Source organism: Rattus norvegicus, chromosome 1, assembly GCF_021556685.1.
Source record: "Rattus norvegicus strain SHRSP/BbbUtx chromosome 1, alternate assembly SHRSP_T2T, whole genome shotgun sequence".
Classification (NCBI taxonomy): domain Eukaryota; kingdom Metazoa; phylum Chordata; class Mammalia; order Rodentia; family Muridae; genus Rattus; species Rattus norvegicus.
Window position 1 is genome coordinate 248,426,688 of NC_141534.1, and position 16,756 is coordinate 248,443,443.

Here is a 16,756-nt window from a genome sequence, read left to right on the forward strand (position 1 = left end):
TGTGATGTATCTGTCTTTTCTTTCTGTAGTGTGGGTTTAAGAGATCTGCATTTTTGTTGTTTTTGTTGTTGTTGTTTTATTTTGTTAAGACAGGGCTTCTTTGTGTATCCCTAGCTATCCCTGGAACTTGCTCTGTAGAAAAGGCTGTCCTTAAACTCATAGAAATCCACCTGCCTCTATCTCCCAAGTGCTGGGATTAAAGGTGTGCGCCACCACAGCTCTGCAGTGTAAGAAACCTTAAGAGAGGCTGGGATGTGCCCTGGTTGGTAGAGTACTTGCCTAGTAGCCATGAAGTACCATATACATCAAGGTGGCAGATCTGTAATTCCCGGGTGTCAATCTTGGCTCTATCATTTATTAGTTGCGTGGCCTTGGAAAAGCTACTTAACTTCTTTGACCCTCAATTTCCTCTTCTGTTAAATAGGACTAATGGCATCCTTGGCCTAAAGTTGTGGGCTGTCTTGCAGATTCACCGAGCAACACACACAAAGACGTGAAAGGCAGTCGGCTGTTACAGCGCTAGTCATCAGTGTTAGCTTTATCACTGGACACACAGGCTCAAGTTGGCAGCATAAAGAGCTTCTGGTTGTAAAGGGCTTGTGGTCAGTTGGAATGCTGAAACACTGCCCACTAGGACCAGAGAAACTGAACCCACCTCCCTCCCAATTTGGTCAGAATAGAGGACAAACATCTGTGTGTACAAGTTTGAGATAGTTTTATTTACACTCAAGTTGCAAAGAGTCTCATGACATCTGTCCATACAAAATACCGTAACAATGGTTACAGGCACCGGTAAGAGCTACTCTAACTATGAGCCCTGTCTTTTTTTAATGCAGTCTTTTCTTTTGATTACAAATAGGATATATGACATTAAGGTACAAGACACTTCAAAGTCATTTCACCGACTTCCCAAACTTGACTCATAGAATGCAGAGCACATTAAAAGATTTTTCTTAAAAAAAAAAAAAAATGGAACCAGCCACCTTAGAAATACTCTGCAAATATGCTTACAAGTTTAGAAAATAATGCTTTTTTAATATTTCAAGAGATAACATGATAAAAATGTTGCCTGCTGTCTGACTTTCTGGGATTCAGCCCCTCTAGGAGCTGGTGTGCCTTGGTGGAGTCGCCTGAGACTGTCTCGAACGTCACACAGACGTATGTGAGGCGAGAGTTCTCCGTCGCTGGGTGACTGAAGGCTTTGCTTTTATCATGCATTTGGCCTCACAATCTTCATGGATAAATAGTTCTGAAAGGGAAACAAATGGTGTCAATACGTGGATTTGGCTTCTCAGTCAGCCATGTTGGCATTTAGCATGGCTGGGCAGGCCTGGGAACCACTGGACAGTCAAAGCCACTCCTGGCCTCCACCTGTTGAGTGTCCCTAGAGTTCTGGGTGTCTCTAAACACTGGTAAACATCCTCTGGGTGACATCAAATGAGAGGCAGTGGTTCAAATGGGTAGAATTTGAGTCACGAAGAAACGACTATATAGGTTTCTTTTTTTTTTTTAAAGTCAATAAAATTAGAAAACACCAGTCATATAATTAACATCAATTTTGACAATATCACACGGGAGAGAATAGAAGACATCCATGCAGATGCTACTGTGGCTGTATGACCATGCCTCCAAACTCAGAAGGTACAGGGTCAGTAGGATAACGGAAGTGAGTTGGGGAAAAAGTCTTTGGGATGCAGGCTGCTGCTGCATCCAGGGTCATGAACTTCGCCTCTGCTCATGGCTTCCCCTGCCTGCGCCATCTTGTCTCCCGTGACTAAACTTCTCGTAGGCGCTTCCCCAGTGAACATATCCTTAGCAATGGGCTACTACAGGCAACCGTTCCTAGCTCTCGGAGACCTCCCTGCCCATACTGACAGTAGTATGCTGCCTTCCCTCGGGCTGTTTCTTCTCATCTCTGTATTCTGATTAGATGCTCCATGAATTCCCTGAATGGGGGAATAAAAGTATAGCATCAGGGCTGGAGAGATGGCTCAGTGGTTAAGAGCACTGGCTGCTTTTCCAGAGGTCCTGAGTTCAATTCCCAGCAACCACATGGTGGCTCACAACCATCTGTTCCAATGTCCTCTTCTGATATGTCTGAAGACAGCTACAATATACTCATATACATTAAATAAAATAAATAAATAAATAAATCTTAAGTACAGCATCTATGCAGTCAACTCTTCAATTTGGATTCTTGTTTATAACTATGATATCCAAGAGAAATTGTTGGTTTTTTTTTCTTTTTCTGTGATATAGGCTACAAAGAATAAGATTTTGAAATCAAAATGTAGTCAAAAGTGCCCAGAGAGACAAAAGCAGTAACTCTTAGGGGTGGAATGTGAGACCTAGTGTCTAGATCAGAACTCTGAGTACAGGATGGTTTGGAACAAGAAGGGTGAAGGCAGGAGCTGGGGAGATGGCTTTCTGGGTAAAGTGCTTATGGTACAAGCACAAGGACCTGGGTTCAGATCCCCGGCACCCACATAGTATCAGGGCGTGGTGGCTCTGGTGCAGAGACAGCGGACAAGTGGTATCATGCTATCTAGCTCGCCATCTTAGCAGGCAGAGTAAGCTCCAGGTTAGTGAGAAACCTCCATCACAAAAATAAGAGGGAGACTGACAAAGGAAGGCGTGTGTCATTGACCCCTGACCTCCATTCATACATACACGTGGGTGAGCACAGGTACACACACAGATGTACACATATGCAAACCCCCCCCCCACACACACACACGAAGGGCATTGAATCACCTGGAAATACTCCCCAGATCTAGACAAACACTGATAGCATTAGGGACTTTCTAGGGACTTTCTCCGAGAATTCTCAAAGCCAGTGGCTTTTTGTTGTTGTTTGTTTTGTTCGTTTGTTTGTTTTTGTTCTGTTTCGTTTTTAACATAATAACTGTTGGTAACCCGTTAAGGCCTAAGGATGTATCTTCTACCATCGGACATTGTGTTAAACTTTTCAGAGGAAGAAGGGTTACGGCAGGGTCGCTGCCTAGTGGATGTGGTGCCACCGGGCTGCAGAGGCCAAGGCTCGGGGGCGTCATACCGGCAGCGAGTACAGGAGCACAGCCACGAACAGCAGCAGGATGAGCAGCAGAAGCAGGCCGATGATCACCCACTTGAACCGGCGCCACACGATGAAGCGCATGGTCTTGCAAGGGTTCGTGAACCAGAGGAAGGAGGTTTCCGGTCGGCTGCAACGCAAGCAATAGTTTTTCTCCTTAACTCAGGAAGGACTATCTACCAGACCGTAGCAGTTCAGGAATAGTGAATTCATCAATTTGGGACAAGATACAATTCAACTATCAATTTCAGCCTCCCCTTTCTAATATGCCCTAACACCTTCCCAGTCTCTGCTGCGGCTTAGGTCCCCACACCAGTTTCCGAGATGCCAAGGACTCCAAACTCTGGTTTAATGGGGAAGCGGAATAGTTAAAATGAGACCACGACCCCTACCACTCCATCCCCCACAGCCCACCATGAAGAACGAAATTAGAGGGCCAATAATCCAGCCCATTAAACCAATTGGAAGGGGGCTTTCGGGCTGCAGGTGTTTGGGGGAGCAGACAACATGGAGAACAAAGAAGGCCTCTCACTTTGGTGGGTCAAGCTTGGGGTTCATGTTGGGTTCACTCCGCCCTTTCCCGGCTGGCCTCTCGTCGGCCTCCCTCTCGTTGAGGACCTCCAGTGTCATCTCCACTTTCCCCTTCAGTAAAGCAGAACAGGTTAAACACATGACATCACGTTTCACAAATATTTTTACTTCAACCCAAGGAATATTCCCCGAGCCACGATTTTTATTCTTGTAAAACAATCCTTAGATTGCCTCCAATTTTCCTCCAGAGGTTTCTTCACATTTCCCCTCCCATGCGGTACTAAACCGACTCCACGTGGGAAACCGAGAGGACAAATTGCTTCCCCTCCTTTGGCTCCCCTCTTTCAGCATCCCTGTGGCCTCAGCCCTCGCACATCAATCTCCCTGCCTTCCTTCTCACTTCCTTTGTAACTTTACTGCTAAGAACAACACTGGGCATTTGTAAAGGTTCCCAGAGTTGGGGCCATGTTTCTTCTTGCTTATCCCTCAGCCCTACAGTGTGCAGCCCAGATCGTGCTTAGTAGGAACTCAAGGTGTCTTAGCTGCATCGGTGAGCAGGTGGAGGCTGCTCCTGTGCAGATAGGTCCCTGCCTGGTGTATCCTCACAGGGAGGCCCCCTGTGTGGGTAACCTGTGCAACGAATGCTTGTGTGGACAGAAACTTGTTGTCTCCATTTGCAGAAGGGGATGCTAAGGTCAAAAGAGGTCTAACACCCTAACTTTTTTCTTTTGAGACAAGGTCTTACTATGTAGTTCTGGCCTGGAGTTCACCATGTAGACCAGGCTGGCCTCGAACTCACAAAGAGCTGCCTGCCTTTGCCTTCAAAGGGCAGGGATTAAAGGGTGTGTCGACACAGCAGGCAACATTCCAACTTTTATACCCAGCCTTCACTAAGTTGTAGCTGACATCCTAGGACCTAGAAAAGCCCTCTAAGTCCTCAGTAACTTGGGAAACCTGGCACTGGGATTTATTTACGTGAAGGGGCCCAGGCAGCACCTCTGTTTCTACTCCAGGGTGAAACTGGATGCCTGACCCTGCAAAGGGCTTTATCTCTCATGTTTGCTTCAATCCACAAAACAAGGGTTCAGTCTACCTCACAGGTCTGTTGGCAGATTCCAATAATAAGGAGAAAACTAGACTCTATGGTGACAGGTCACCATCAACAGTTTCCTGAAGAACTTCTGGGGATTAATTAGCCAGACATGAGCATATGATCTCATATGTAAAAGCACTACAGCCTCCCCCCATGCAGACAAAAGACTAGAAAGGGTGCGTGGTGGATAAGATAGGAAAGGGAGGTGGAATTTGATCAGTACATAGTATACTGCACTAATAAGCCATTACCATGCTAATATTCAATATATCAAATTCCACTAATAAGCAATTAATATGGACTGGTAAGCTACTGTGGAAACGAGATCACACATGTAAGAGGAAACATGTTACCTGGTTCACAAATGTTAGCTAGTAACAACCCATACTGTACGAGGTTGTATTAATAACATGGCGACCTGACCTGCTGTTTCTTTACAAAGCTGATTTTGAATTCTCCAAGATGCTTATAAAATATGGGTTTTGTTTCAGCACCCTAACCCTCTTCTCTTAAAGGTGTGAGAAGCTCACCTGAGGGGTTCTGATTCTTACTGTAAATGCTCAGCATAAAGTAACTTCCTCGTAAAGGACCCTTAAGGGAATACAAATACCACCACTTGGTTCCTGGGATTTTGACCATTCCGAGTCATGCCTGTCCCCAACTTCAAGCTCATGCCCATGGTGTCTTCTATCTTTATCACTGTCTTGTCTTATTTGGAATCCATCTACTCCTAAGAAATAGACATGATTCCCAACTAGAAATACTCATACAGCCATCACGCGGGAGCCATCTTTGTCTGCGTAGCATGGCCACCAGCCTTTCATGGACTTCTGTTCAAAGAGAGAAGCAGTCTTAGCCTTAAGAGGGTCCATGGCTTTGAGGTCTGGAATCATGTCCAAACTGCATTTCTCCGAGGTCTTGGCTGGGATGATCGTACGATGCAAGTCGAGTTCCAGAAAACCTGGCCAAGAACATAACACGAGATCCAGATAAGTTTCAAGTGGCTTAGCCATTGTTCTTGGGTGAACAGAATGTTCTTGTCCAGAGGAAACAGACAGTGATTTTGAACAGGTGATGGGTGAGCTAGCAAAAGGGATCATGCTAGATGTTTAAATTCTTTCCTAATAGAATGGGAGATGGCAGAAGAAATAGCCATCCACTGCTCAGTGTCTCGCAGAGGACTCCATGCTTCCTTTCTCAAAGACACGAGCATAAACAGTTCCGCTATAAATCCCAAGTGATTAAACATCTACATACAAAAATTTCCACTGAACCCAGGCCTCTGCATTTGAGAGGTACTAGTAGAAGTCATTGTCTTGCGGGAAGGACAATTAGGTGCTTGAGGCATGGGAACCATGCTCCTTGGAACCATTCTGGTACAGCTCTCTCCTGGAGTAACCCCAGGAACGGGATCTTTAAAGAACGTAACACAACAGAAAAGCCCCACCAGGGAATGAGAAATCCCAGCCAGCATCAGGGTGTCTGAAGAGATACGCTTTCTGCTGTGGCTAGGAAGGAGGCATTAAGTCTCCAGCCCCTGAATAGTTTCATATGGGTCTCTGTGAAGGAGGAGAGGCTGGGTTATTTTCCCTGGTTTAGGAGCCACGCATAGTTTGGTGATGGGTGAAAGTCGAACTTTACCCTCAGCTCAAGTGCAGTGTATGCATCACTGGGGTCAGGGGACTGCAGAAGAGCCAGGAGACTTTCCAGGAAAGAGTGGATTTAAGATGTGGAAGGGAGAGAGAGCAAGCCAAGAAGGGGAGGGGTCAGGTAGAGTGTGTGCATTGAGAGCCTCAGGGCCTGAGGAGGGTGGGCTGAGGGAAAAGAAAAGTGTGAGGAAGGAGATGACAAAGAGGCTCTAGGTGACCTTAGTAACTGGTGAGAGTGAGGAGAGGTTTGGTGAAAATAGTTCCAAAGTACCAAGAAGAGAGAGAAGGTAGGTTGCTTGGAAATGCAGGCAGAGCTGTGGCAATCTCTCTGTGCCCAGGCTGGCATCTAATTCACTATTCGGCCAAGGATAACCTCGAGTTCCTTAGCCTCCTGTCTTCACCTCCCCAGTGCTGGGGTTATAGGTATGTAGCGCCATTCCCTGTTCATGAAATCCTGAGGATTGAGCCCATGACTTTGTTTCATGCTAGGCAAGCCAAAAACTTGCCTTTCTAGCTTATTAATGAGGCCTTAAGAGTGAACAGGGGCCATGAAAAGGGGTGACATTCACAAGCAGACCACACAGCTTGGAGGATCCCCAATCAAGGGACACATCCCCTGCCTCCCCCCATTACAGGTGTTAGGAAACTGTTTCCAAATTGTAATTGGTTTCAGCAATTAATTCCAAGTGCAGCGTTAGAGGGGTGACTAGAAGGCAAGCAATACCCAAGTAGTCGTCCAGGGAAAACTTGTCATTGTCCCATATCTGAATGATCAGCCGAGGGGGCACTCGGAATTCTGTTTGATCAATACTCCAGAAATGCTCCTACAAGGAGAAGAGACACGAAGAGGTCAATACGATCACCGTCAGACCTTACTTTTAGCCATAGACACAGCACTGAGACTGAGGCCTCTGCCTCCACACCCTGTGGAACAGCCTAACCCTTCTCTCCACATATTTGGAAGGCCATCCGGCTCCCCAGGTAGTCCCAAGGCCACCAACTGTGTGACAAAAAGGACTGTCCCAGGCAGTCCCTAAACACCAGGTTTCTCACCACATTCCTATCAGTGTGACTTCCAGCTGCCACTCCTGGGGTGGGGAGAGCTTAAGCTTTCCCCTGAAGACCACTGTGACTGTCTTAAAGCTGGTGTTCTAGGCCAGCCCACGGTGTCATTGCTGGGTCTTTATCCCTTTGAGCAAGTTCCCACCCCATTCTCCAAGGTTTGATTGACAGTCTTTCACTCTACATACGGTGGATTTAATCTGGGGCTCAGGTTCTACTCTTGCCTCAGTACAGATTCTAAAATGTCCTGAAATTTTTAGCTTTTGAAAAATACCACGAACTTTCACAGACTTGTGGCCACCTAAGACCCTCCGTTCCTTCCACCTTGAAGGTAGATACACAGAGGACCAAATTCCCACTTCTAGTTTCTGCTTTGGCCCAGAGGCTAGTTAATAATAACCTCCACAGCCAGTTATACCTAAGTGCCTCTGGCCTGGGCAGACCAGGAATTCTCCCAGTGATTTGGGAATTCTAAAGCTCATGGGGTCAGTTCTCACTTTTCCTATTCTTGGACGGGTTCTCTTTCTAGAGCTCCTAAGGCTCTGGAAAGCCCGCCCAGATAGTCCTCACCTGGCTGTCCTATGTGTGGGGTCAGGCTCTAAGCACCACTGAGGGAGTGAGGAGAGGTCTAACCTTAGATGTGGATGAACAGGAAAAGTAACCATCTTCCAGGTCCTCTCTGACCCCAGATATCCCCACCTCTGTCCTGCTCTGCTTCACCTCTGAAAGGATGCACAGTTAGACACCATTCGAGCCTCTGAACCTTTGGAAAGTATCCCCCTCTCAAACCCCTATTTCCCTGTCGACTCCATTCCACTCATCACAGGCAAATTGCTAGCTATAGCAGCCATAGAAAGGAGGATATCAGAGGGCAATTGGGAGTCAGGACGGGTGCATTTTTGTAGGTGTAGGGAGATGGTGTGAGCGGATGGAATAGAAATGGCTGATGGGGTGTGAAAGGCAGGAATGGGGCAGGGCACCGATTGGGATCATAGGATTGTCTACCTAGGTTGCAGGCCCCAGGCTTTCATAGGAGACCTTTTCCTTCCCCAGTTGGTACTGTCTGGGCTGGGGTGGGGCAGGGGTGGGGCAGGGGCGGGGTAGGGCGGGGCAGGGGCGGGGCAGGGGTGGGGCAGGGGTGGGGTTGAGGTGGGGCTGGGGTGGGATAGTGTAGACAGACTGACTCCATCTCTGGCTGCGCAGCGCTTGGCCTGAGCAAGGCATCCTGGGAAACAGTGCTTGGTTCAAGGAGGGACACAAGCCTCTAGATAGACAGACACCCTAGAATGCTCGCTGGTGTCATCCTGGCACAGTTCTGTCTGTGCTGAGGTTTGCTGGGAATACAGGTGATGTCGTGGGATGCTGGCTACCATGTTTTCTCTTCTAGAGAAGAGCCTGCCTAGAAGTGAGGTCCACGGTGGGCAGAGAGCAGAGGGAGGAGAACGTGGAACTAGCTTCCAAAGACATTGCTTCTCCACGGGCTCCAGACGTCCTTAAAATGAGCCAACCCTGGACTTGCTAGGAATGGGAACCAATAAATCACATTTTTTTTTTTTTTTTTGGTGTAAGTTCTGTAACTGAACGTCTTTCTAATTAAGTCCACTGGGGCCTTCAATTCTCCTAGAAGTGTTTCTGAGTGAGGGAACACAGATGCCGAGGCTTAACAAGGGAGGCAAGAAAGGGACACTTCACCTTTAATATCTGGCTTGTGTTTGGCTTAAGGCGGAGAATAGCCATCTATTCGTTCCGTAAGGCACACGTGTGTGTGTGTGTGTGTGTGTGTGTGTGTGTGTGTGTGTGTGTGTGTGTGTGGTGATACAAAAGCCTTTGTTCTATAATGTCTCTCATCTTGCCACCAATCGCTTAGCAGAAAGGAAGCCGCATTCCTCATAGCCCTAAATAGGCAAACAAATGCCTGTCATAGCTATGTGACCATGGGCAAGGCTTTACCCCTCTGTGGGTCTCAGATTCCTGGTCTGTGCCAAAAGGGAGCTGGAGTCAGTGACCTCCCAGGTCCCAAGCATCCCTGACCTCCTCTGACTTAGTCGTGCAGACCTGAAATGTCCACATCCCGCCCACATATTTCAGGGCTTACTTTTTTAGCGACGATACAGAGCTGCTCAGCGGGGAGGTAGTCAAATGGGAAAACAAATCTCCAGTTAAAATTGCCTTCGCCATCCAAGGACCTGTAGTGGACATCTGTTTTCTGTTTGTTTTCTTCGCTGCCGGAAATCCAGCTGTAAAGCAGAGGCAAACAGACTCAGCTCGCTGTGACTGACAAGGGATCTAACTGCAAAACTGCAGTGATTAAGGGGGTGGGGGCGGGGAAGAGCAAAAGTGATGCGATTTCTCTGGGCAGGGTCCAGTGATCCGCAGGCTAGGGGTGATTTATGAAGGGGAGGCACTCGGTTGCATCCAACCCAGCTTAGAGCCAAATAAAATAGAATTCCTTTAAAACCAAAGCAGGAAACCCTTTAGACTGTAGTTAGCAGGGCTAAGGTGAAATTTTCTGGAAAATATCATCAACAATGTAGCTTCTATTTTGGGTAAGCTGCAGCTTGCTGGCTCTGATTTTGGGCTTCGCAACTATGACTCATTAGCATCTGTCATCGGGGCTGGTAGGCTCAACGAATGCAAGCTAGCTCAAAATTTTAGCATTTCCCTCCACCCATTTTACTTAAGCAAACAAAAAGGAGCACCTAGCAAGTAATCTTGCAGCTTCCTTTTTTGTTATTCTCAAAAGTCACTATGATCTCATTAATGAGACGAGCAAGGAAGAGGCAAGCTGTAATTTCCACATGCCGAGCTGAGAACACTCCACTCATCAAAAGCGTCTTAACTGATGTCGCTGGAAACCTTCTCTTCTGCTTGTGCCTGGCTCCCAGTGGATATAAGATAAACCGTCTGTTGATGGAATGAATGGTGTGCGGAAGGAAGCTGCCGCTGCATCTGCCTGCCTCTGGTTTAAAACTAAGAATTTACTTTTCAGCCAGGCATGGTGGGACACACACCTTTAATTACAGCATTTGGGAGACAGACAGGTGGATCTCTGAGTTGGAGGCCACGCTGGTCTACAAAGTGAGGAGTTCGAGGACAGCCAGAGAAATCTACACAGAGAAACCTGGTCTTGAAAGCAAATTTCAAAGAAGAACAAAACAAAGGGATAAAAGAAACTGATACTTTTCAATGAGCAGAGTGGGAGGGCTGCTCAGGCCACACGGGGGAGCTTTGAAAAGTAACGATTCCTAGATCCACAGAGAAGTCTCAGGTCCCACCTGTCCTCTCAGACAGCGTTTGAGATTGTCACTCAGGGAAGCCGATCCTCAACTCGGGCTTACAAGTTTTACCTATGAACTTAGTGTCATTCCATCTCTCCCAACAGCCCAGCCACCGTTTCAGGAACTAGAACTTCAGAGCTGAGGCGAGACTCATAGCAGCTCATGTGGCCAGGAATGGACGGAATGAAGTATTACTCCCCCAGGCTGGTCTAATTCAAAGTGTGCCACTGAGAGTCTCCTCTGAAGAATAAGGCAACACCATCTGCTGACATTAAGTCCTATTGTTAGTGGTAAGAGCAATCTCAAGAGTCAACCATCAGAGCATCCTTTGTCGCTAGTTAATTGACTAGATGAAGATTCCTGGGCTGGGTGTCTGAGATTCAGACCCTCAGGAACGTCCCCATAGCCCTGGACTCATCCCTTCCCCTAGTTTTCCCTTCCTTCTCCACCACAATCCCCTCCATCCTCCGTCCCACCTCACTTCTTTTTGATCACTACCTTGAATATGAACCTGGTAACTTGACCTCTTGGCCCAGCCCTAAAACCTCACCATCACCTGACCCAAGATCTCTAACCCTAACCCTAGCCCTAACCTTGCGATACAGGTGCTTGTGTGTGAGCATGTATCACTTCATAGGTAACACTAACATGTGTCATGCTAGACACTGTACTTTTACCTCATTCACCTTTTCAGATGCTGTGTTGAGAACTGTTCCTCTCTCCTTTTCCCTCTCCCTCTCTGGAGAACAAAACCCTGATTCCTAGGGATTGAGGATGTTGTTCTGTTGGTACAGTATTCGTCTAGCGCGCTTAAAATCCCAGACAGAATATCATGGTGGCCTGAACTTTTAATCCTAATACTTGGGAGGTAAAGGCAGGAGGTATCAGAAGTTCAAAGCCATCCCTGGCTACATGGGGAGTTTGAGGCTAGCCCAGACTGTATAAAATCCTATCTAAAAGAGAAACTAATAAGCAACTAACCACACCCCAGATCCTCAAGCAAGGTAAGCTTTCAGTCTCCGAGCTATGCTCGCAGTCCCGGTATTCAGATTGTAATTGCAGCTCTACAAGTTACATTAGGTTGAGTTTTCTTCTGGTATTAGTTTCCTCTCAGCCCGTCACAGCTTGAGGTTGTTTCCCTTGATTTGAAAAAAAAAATTCTTATAGCAGTCAAATAAATATGCACAGCTATAATTAGCCGGGATTAGTTTTCCTTGGGGAATGGTAATGATGTCCCGAAACGACAAATAATAATGAAGAACTTGATGAAGCTTACAGTGAGTCTAAATGATAGTCATTGTGTCTGTAACTACGTCTTGATTGAGGTTCGCTAGGGATCAGGGGGGAGACTTTGTTCTCGCTGACGAACACATTACATTTCAACGCGCCTTATCTTCTGTATATTAAGGACGAACTTGGCCCGTGTGGAATCACAATAATTCTAACACCCACGTAATGCACACCAGCTGCCAAGTGCTAGCCCACATGCCTGGGGTGGTGGACTCTGCTGGTTATCTCCAGGAAGAAGTACTGTCATTATCTCCACTGAACAGATGACTAACAGTGAGCGCCCGACTTCCCCTAACCAGTGTGGAAGGTGCCAGGATTCTAACGCTATACGGTTCTGGCTGTGTAGTTGAGCCCCTATGCAGGACCATTCTTTGCACCCATGAATCTATGATCACAGCATAATAGAAACTAACATCCACACACAAACCACCTGGAATCGAATTATCCAAGGAGATAATAAGTTTGATATATTGAATAGCGACACTCAGCAGATGTGGGGGCGGGATGCGTTATTTTTTTTTTTTTGGTTCTTTTTTTTCGGAGCTGGGGACCGAACCCAGGGCCTTGCGCTTCCTAGGTAAGCGCTCTAGCACTGAGCTAAATCCCCAGCCCCGCGTTATTTTTTTTTAAAAGCCTGTCCGCATACCCCACTTTTCACAAGCATTGGCAAGTGTTGATACAATGTACAGGAAGGAAAGTCTGAGAGCTTTACTGGGCTTTTGGTGTTAGATGTCTGTAATATCATAGAGGAAAAGAATTACATGGCCGAGGAGTGCCAGGGAAAACTCTGCTCATAACAGAGTTATAATAAGCACAATCTGGATGACTTCCTCTTTTCTCCACTGCCCTATTGGCGTTTAGCTTTCCTGGCACCCCATAAACAGATTGCACTGTAAACAGTAGCTTCCGGTAACCGAGAACATTGGTGGGCACCTCGAACACTGCCAACTGCGGGAAGAGGAGGTCTGCTTTGTCCCCTGTGTGGGGAGTCTCTGTCTTCTATCCTCACCCTTTGACGTAGATGTCGCTCATGTCCTCCCCAGTGATGCTCTTCTCATCCAAGATAACGTCCTTGGTATTCCAGATGATGACACGCAGATAGTACCTGAAACACGCACATTTTAAAAGTCTGCCTCTTCTGCTCCTGGACCGAATCCCCCTGCAGGGAAGCATGGTGTTAGGTCTACTCACGTCTTGGCTTTCCTGGGAGTGATGTTGAAAGGGGGACCTGGTGGTCCTAGACTCTTGGGGAAGACATCCACCCACATCTGAAGTTTTCCCTAAACCACACACAAAGGAAAGAAGGCTGGAATCACGTATGGGAGAAACCACGCTTTTCCTTTTTCTTGGCGACTTGTCTACAATGTCATTAAGGCCACTCACTTTCCATTCTCACCCAAGAGCTGCATTCAGCCATTTGTATCCTGGTCTAAAATGGCCTTCATTAATCAAAGGAGGGTATTCCTATTACTAACCTAACTGCTAGTGCAAACTGTCTCTGTCCCTCCCTGTCTCTCTCTGTCCCTCCCCCTCTCTCTGACTTAAAACTGGTCCCCTTACCCCTGGTGCCCCATTCTATCCACTGTCAAATTGTGTATCCAATACAGTCTCTACCCCAGCAGATTTCCCACTTACCTCAAGTGCTTAAAAGAAATCAGAGAAACAAAATAGCAATTGGCTTTATAAAAGAAAAACAACACAGTTCTTTGAGGAGAGCTAAAACAGTGAGGATTCCCTGTGTAGGCAATGTCACCACCCCAGCAGAAGCTCACATGAGAGGAAGAGCGGGGGCTGGACTGACACTTGTGCAGCCATCTTGAGGAGGCCCTACACTGATCTTTGACTAGTACAGACTCAGCCTGTCTACTTCACTGGAATGTTCTTCCAGACAGGTTATGGATGCCAGTAAAAAAAAAAAACAACCCACTATCCTACCATTCAAATCAATTTATAGTCTCTACTCTATTTTTGGATCTCGTGTGGACTCTGCCTTTAGACAAACATAGACTGGTCTTTGAGAAGTTTGCCAAGGAAACCACTGGATTGGCTTCCTAATGCGTTGCGATCAGGATGAATTACCTGGAACCCTTGAAAGGGAATATATTTTACTATGAGGCTGACTCTATTCCAACTGATCTCTAGGCTTGGGCCTCTACTATACATCAGGCAAACCGCAGGACACTAAGCATCCAGGCGTCTCCTAAGATTAAGCCACAGACTGCAGGCAGAAGCAAAGGCTGGCTGGTACCTTCTCAGGGAGAAATCTTCCTTACTTTGTCAGCTCTTGAGACTCCATCTATGATTGATGGGTGGGAGGAAAGAGAGGAGGATGAATAGGCTTTGAGTAGAAAGAAGAAGGATAGGAGCAAGAAGAAATTGAAATGTAGCACAAGGTAAAAGCGAGCTGTGACAAAAATTACCTACAAGCCGTGGCCACTTCTGAATGATAAGTACGTTATAGTCTTATAGCAGGTACTGATGGTATTTGTTTCTAGTAGATTAATATTTGTAGAACTGTGAGTTCCTGCCTACTTATATCAGAGTCCCTCGAGGTATGTATTAAAAGCCACACTCTTGGCCTCACCCCAGACCTCTGTGGACAGTCTGGACATGGACCAGGCTTCTACATGGATTAATTTGTCATTTAATGTGTCTTGCTTTCCTTCTCTACAATGTCATTAAGGCCACTCACTTTTCATTCTCATTCATTGTAGAACTGGGCCCCATTTTCTCAGAGTTGACTCCACCCCGTCATCATGCCCTATGACTTATAGTTTGTGCACTGTGCTCGAGCTTCCTTGGCTCTCTACACTCGCACGGCTTCTCTGCCTCAAGTGAGGCCAAGCGCAGCTGTTCTGCTAACAGCTGGCTGCTCCATTGGTAGACAACTGGGCCACACTGGGACAACCAATTCCCCGGTATACACAACAGAATTGAAGACTCAGGAGCTCTCTGCCATCCTCGGACTCATAGAGAAGTAATAACAGCAAGAGAGATGGACTAGGACCAGGAACAGGAACAAAGACAAAGACAAGGGGAGACCCTGACTTTTTATTCTGAATCTCAGGTAATCAGTATTTTCCGAGACTCCCTTAACAGCTGCACAACAGGTTCCTTTTGGTGAAGCTAGTTTGAGTTTCTTTCTGTTTCTTGTGCATCTAAAAGTACTCGGACATGTTTCAAGAGGCAGGCACATCGGTGACTGGTGCTGTGTTTGAGGAGTGGGCTTGGGGCTTCCCTTTTTTACCTGGGAAATATTGGGCTGGAAGGTGCTGTGCAAAGTCCTTGTCTCCACGTGCTCAGGGACCAGGCCCTGAGTCCTGAGAATATGGAGGGCAAGACGCTCTTCAGGGGCTCCAAGGTGCTGGTGCAGGATTTTGTTGGCCTCTGGAATGCAAAATGGCATTGGCATAGGAGAGATAATCGGGAACGACGCAGCCAGACGGCTCTCAGCAGCTTGCAGCATGTCATCCCAAACTTTGTACAAATGGGCAAGCATCGCCAGTACGTACAGGGTCAGTGTGGACTTGCAAAGGGCTAAATAGACAACAGCTCTGAACTATGGGTCTTCCATACCGAGGCTCATGGCCACCTTGTAGCCTGCCAATAGCAGACCAGAATATGCTGGAATTGGGTGAGTGTAGGCTGCTTTTACTTCTGTAGTACAGGCTCACAACCATCTTCTTTCCTAGCCTCCCTTGTGACTAGTCAGATGTGGCTACATGACCAAGTTCAACTGGAAGATAACACAGCTAGAATGACATGAGTATCACCCTGGGACTCGGGACTCAGCCCTCTGCACAGGATCCAATCTGAGCCTTTCTCTTCTGGGTGTGGAGGAAGATAAAAGCCTAGACGAGTGTGCTGAAGAATGAATGGCAGGGCTGTGAGAGGACAGCACCCCACTGCATGGTGCACTTGCTCAGGCAGACCATCACCCCAAGCTTCTAAAGCAGAACAAGCCCCTGAGAATCGAAAGTTCATCTCTCGCAGTAGCAAGCACCACCGTAGCATTTAAAAACATGGCTCCCCCCAGTGCCCAGACATCTCTCCCGGGACAAAGTGCATTCTGTGACTTTTTCCCTTTTAATCCCCAGACAGAGTAAAAACAGAACAAAAGAGAAAGGAGACTTTGTGTTTTCTTTGGGGGACCACGAAAGGCCAGGAAGTGCCTGCCTGGTTCTCTTGGGTTTCTCTGAGGGAAGTGGCTCTTTCCGTGACAAGCCTATGGACCCAGAGGCCAGAAAGGTCCGAGGAGGTACTCTGACCATCAGCTCCAGTGACAGGAGGCAACAAGTTTCAGCTACATGCATGACCTACTGTGGCCAGTGTCCACCAGGGCTCTCAGATGACTGCAGCCCTCTGAGAGATGGCAGGGAGGAGTGCTGAGCTGAGCCCTTCCAGAAGTCCTGACCCCTCAAAACTGTTCGAGAAACAAAACAGGTCTTTCTGGTTGCTAAATTTGGAATCAACTGAATAGTCACCATGACAAACAGAGATTTTGGGGGCTATCTGATAATTTTGGGGTCACTTTTCACCACCAGATGGTGATGACTTCATGCTTTTTCATTTACTCTCCTCTGCTTTCACGAGTTTATACATGAACCGTAGCATTGACAGCTCACTGAGCATCTAGTCAGCCCTGAGGTTGACGACACTGTCTTCAAAGCAGAACGTTTCTTACAATGTCAAGAATCAAGTTGAAGATCAGGAGCCACTTTCATTCCCACGTCTTTACTCAGATTCCCCACGCATCTTTGAAGGCCAGACCTACCATGAC

At 47.1% G+C, this 16,756-nt stretch overlaps 1 protein-coding gene across 6 annotated transcripts in view; it reads right to left on the reverse strand.

Moving 5' to 3' along the window:
• Window positions 1-692: 692 nt before the first annotated feature.
• Myof (myoferlin) overlaps window positions 693-16,756 on the reverse strand; it is a 148,396-nt gene continuing 132,332 nt past the window's right edge. For 5 of the 6 annotated variants that reach the window (XR_015628477.1, XR_015628479.1, XR_015628476.1 and 2 more), the window contains 9 exon segments: window positions 15,224-15,363; window positions 13,168-13,256; window positions 12,986-13,081; window positions 9,504-9,645; window positions 7,071-7,170; window positions 5,468-5,658; window positions 3,606-3,715; window positions 3,056-3,203; window positions 693-1,249 (listed from right to left, as the gene is read on the reverse strand). Coding sequence is in view for 2 of the 6 variants with exons in the window: in NM_001354115.1 (NP_001341044.1) it covers window positions 1,211-1,249; window positions 3,056-3,203; window positions 3,606-3,715; window positions 5,468-5,658; window positions 7,071-7,170; window positions 9,504-9,645; window positions 12,986-13,081; window positions 13,168-13,256; window positions 15,224-15,363 (1,055 nt within the window). In the remaining 4 variants the exon portion in view is untranslated. 6 annotated transcript variants of the gene reach the window in all.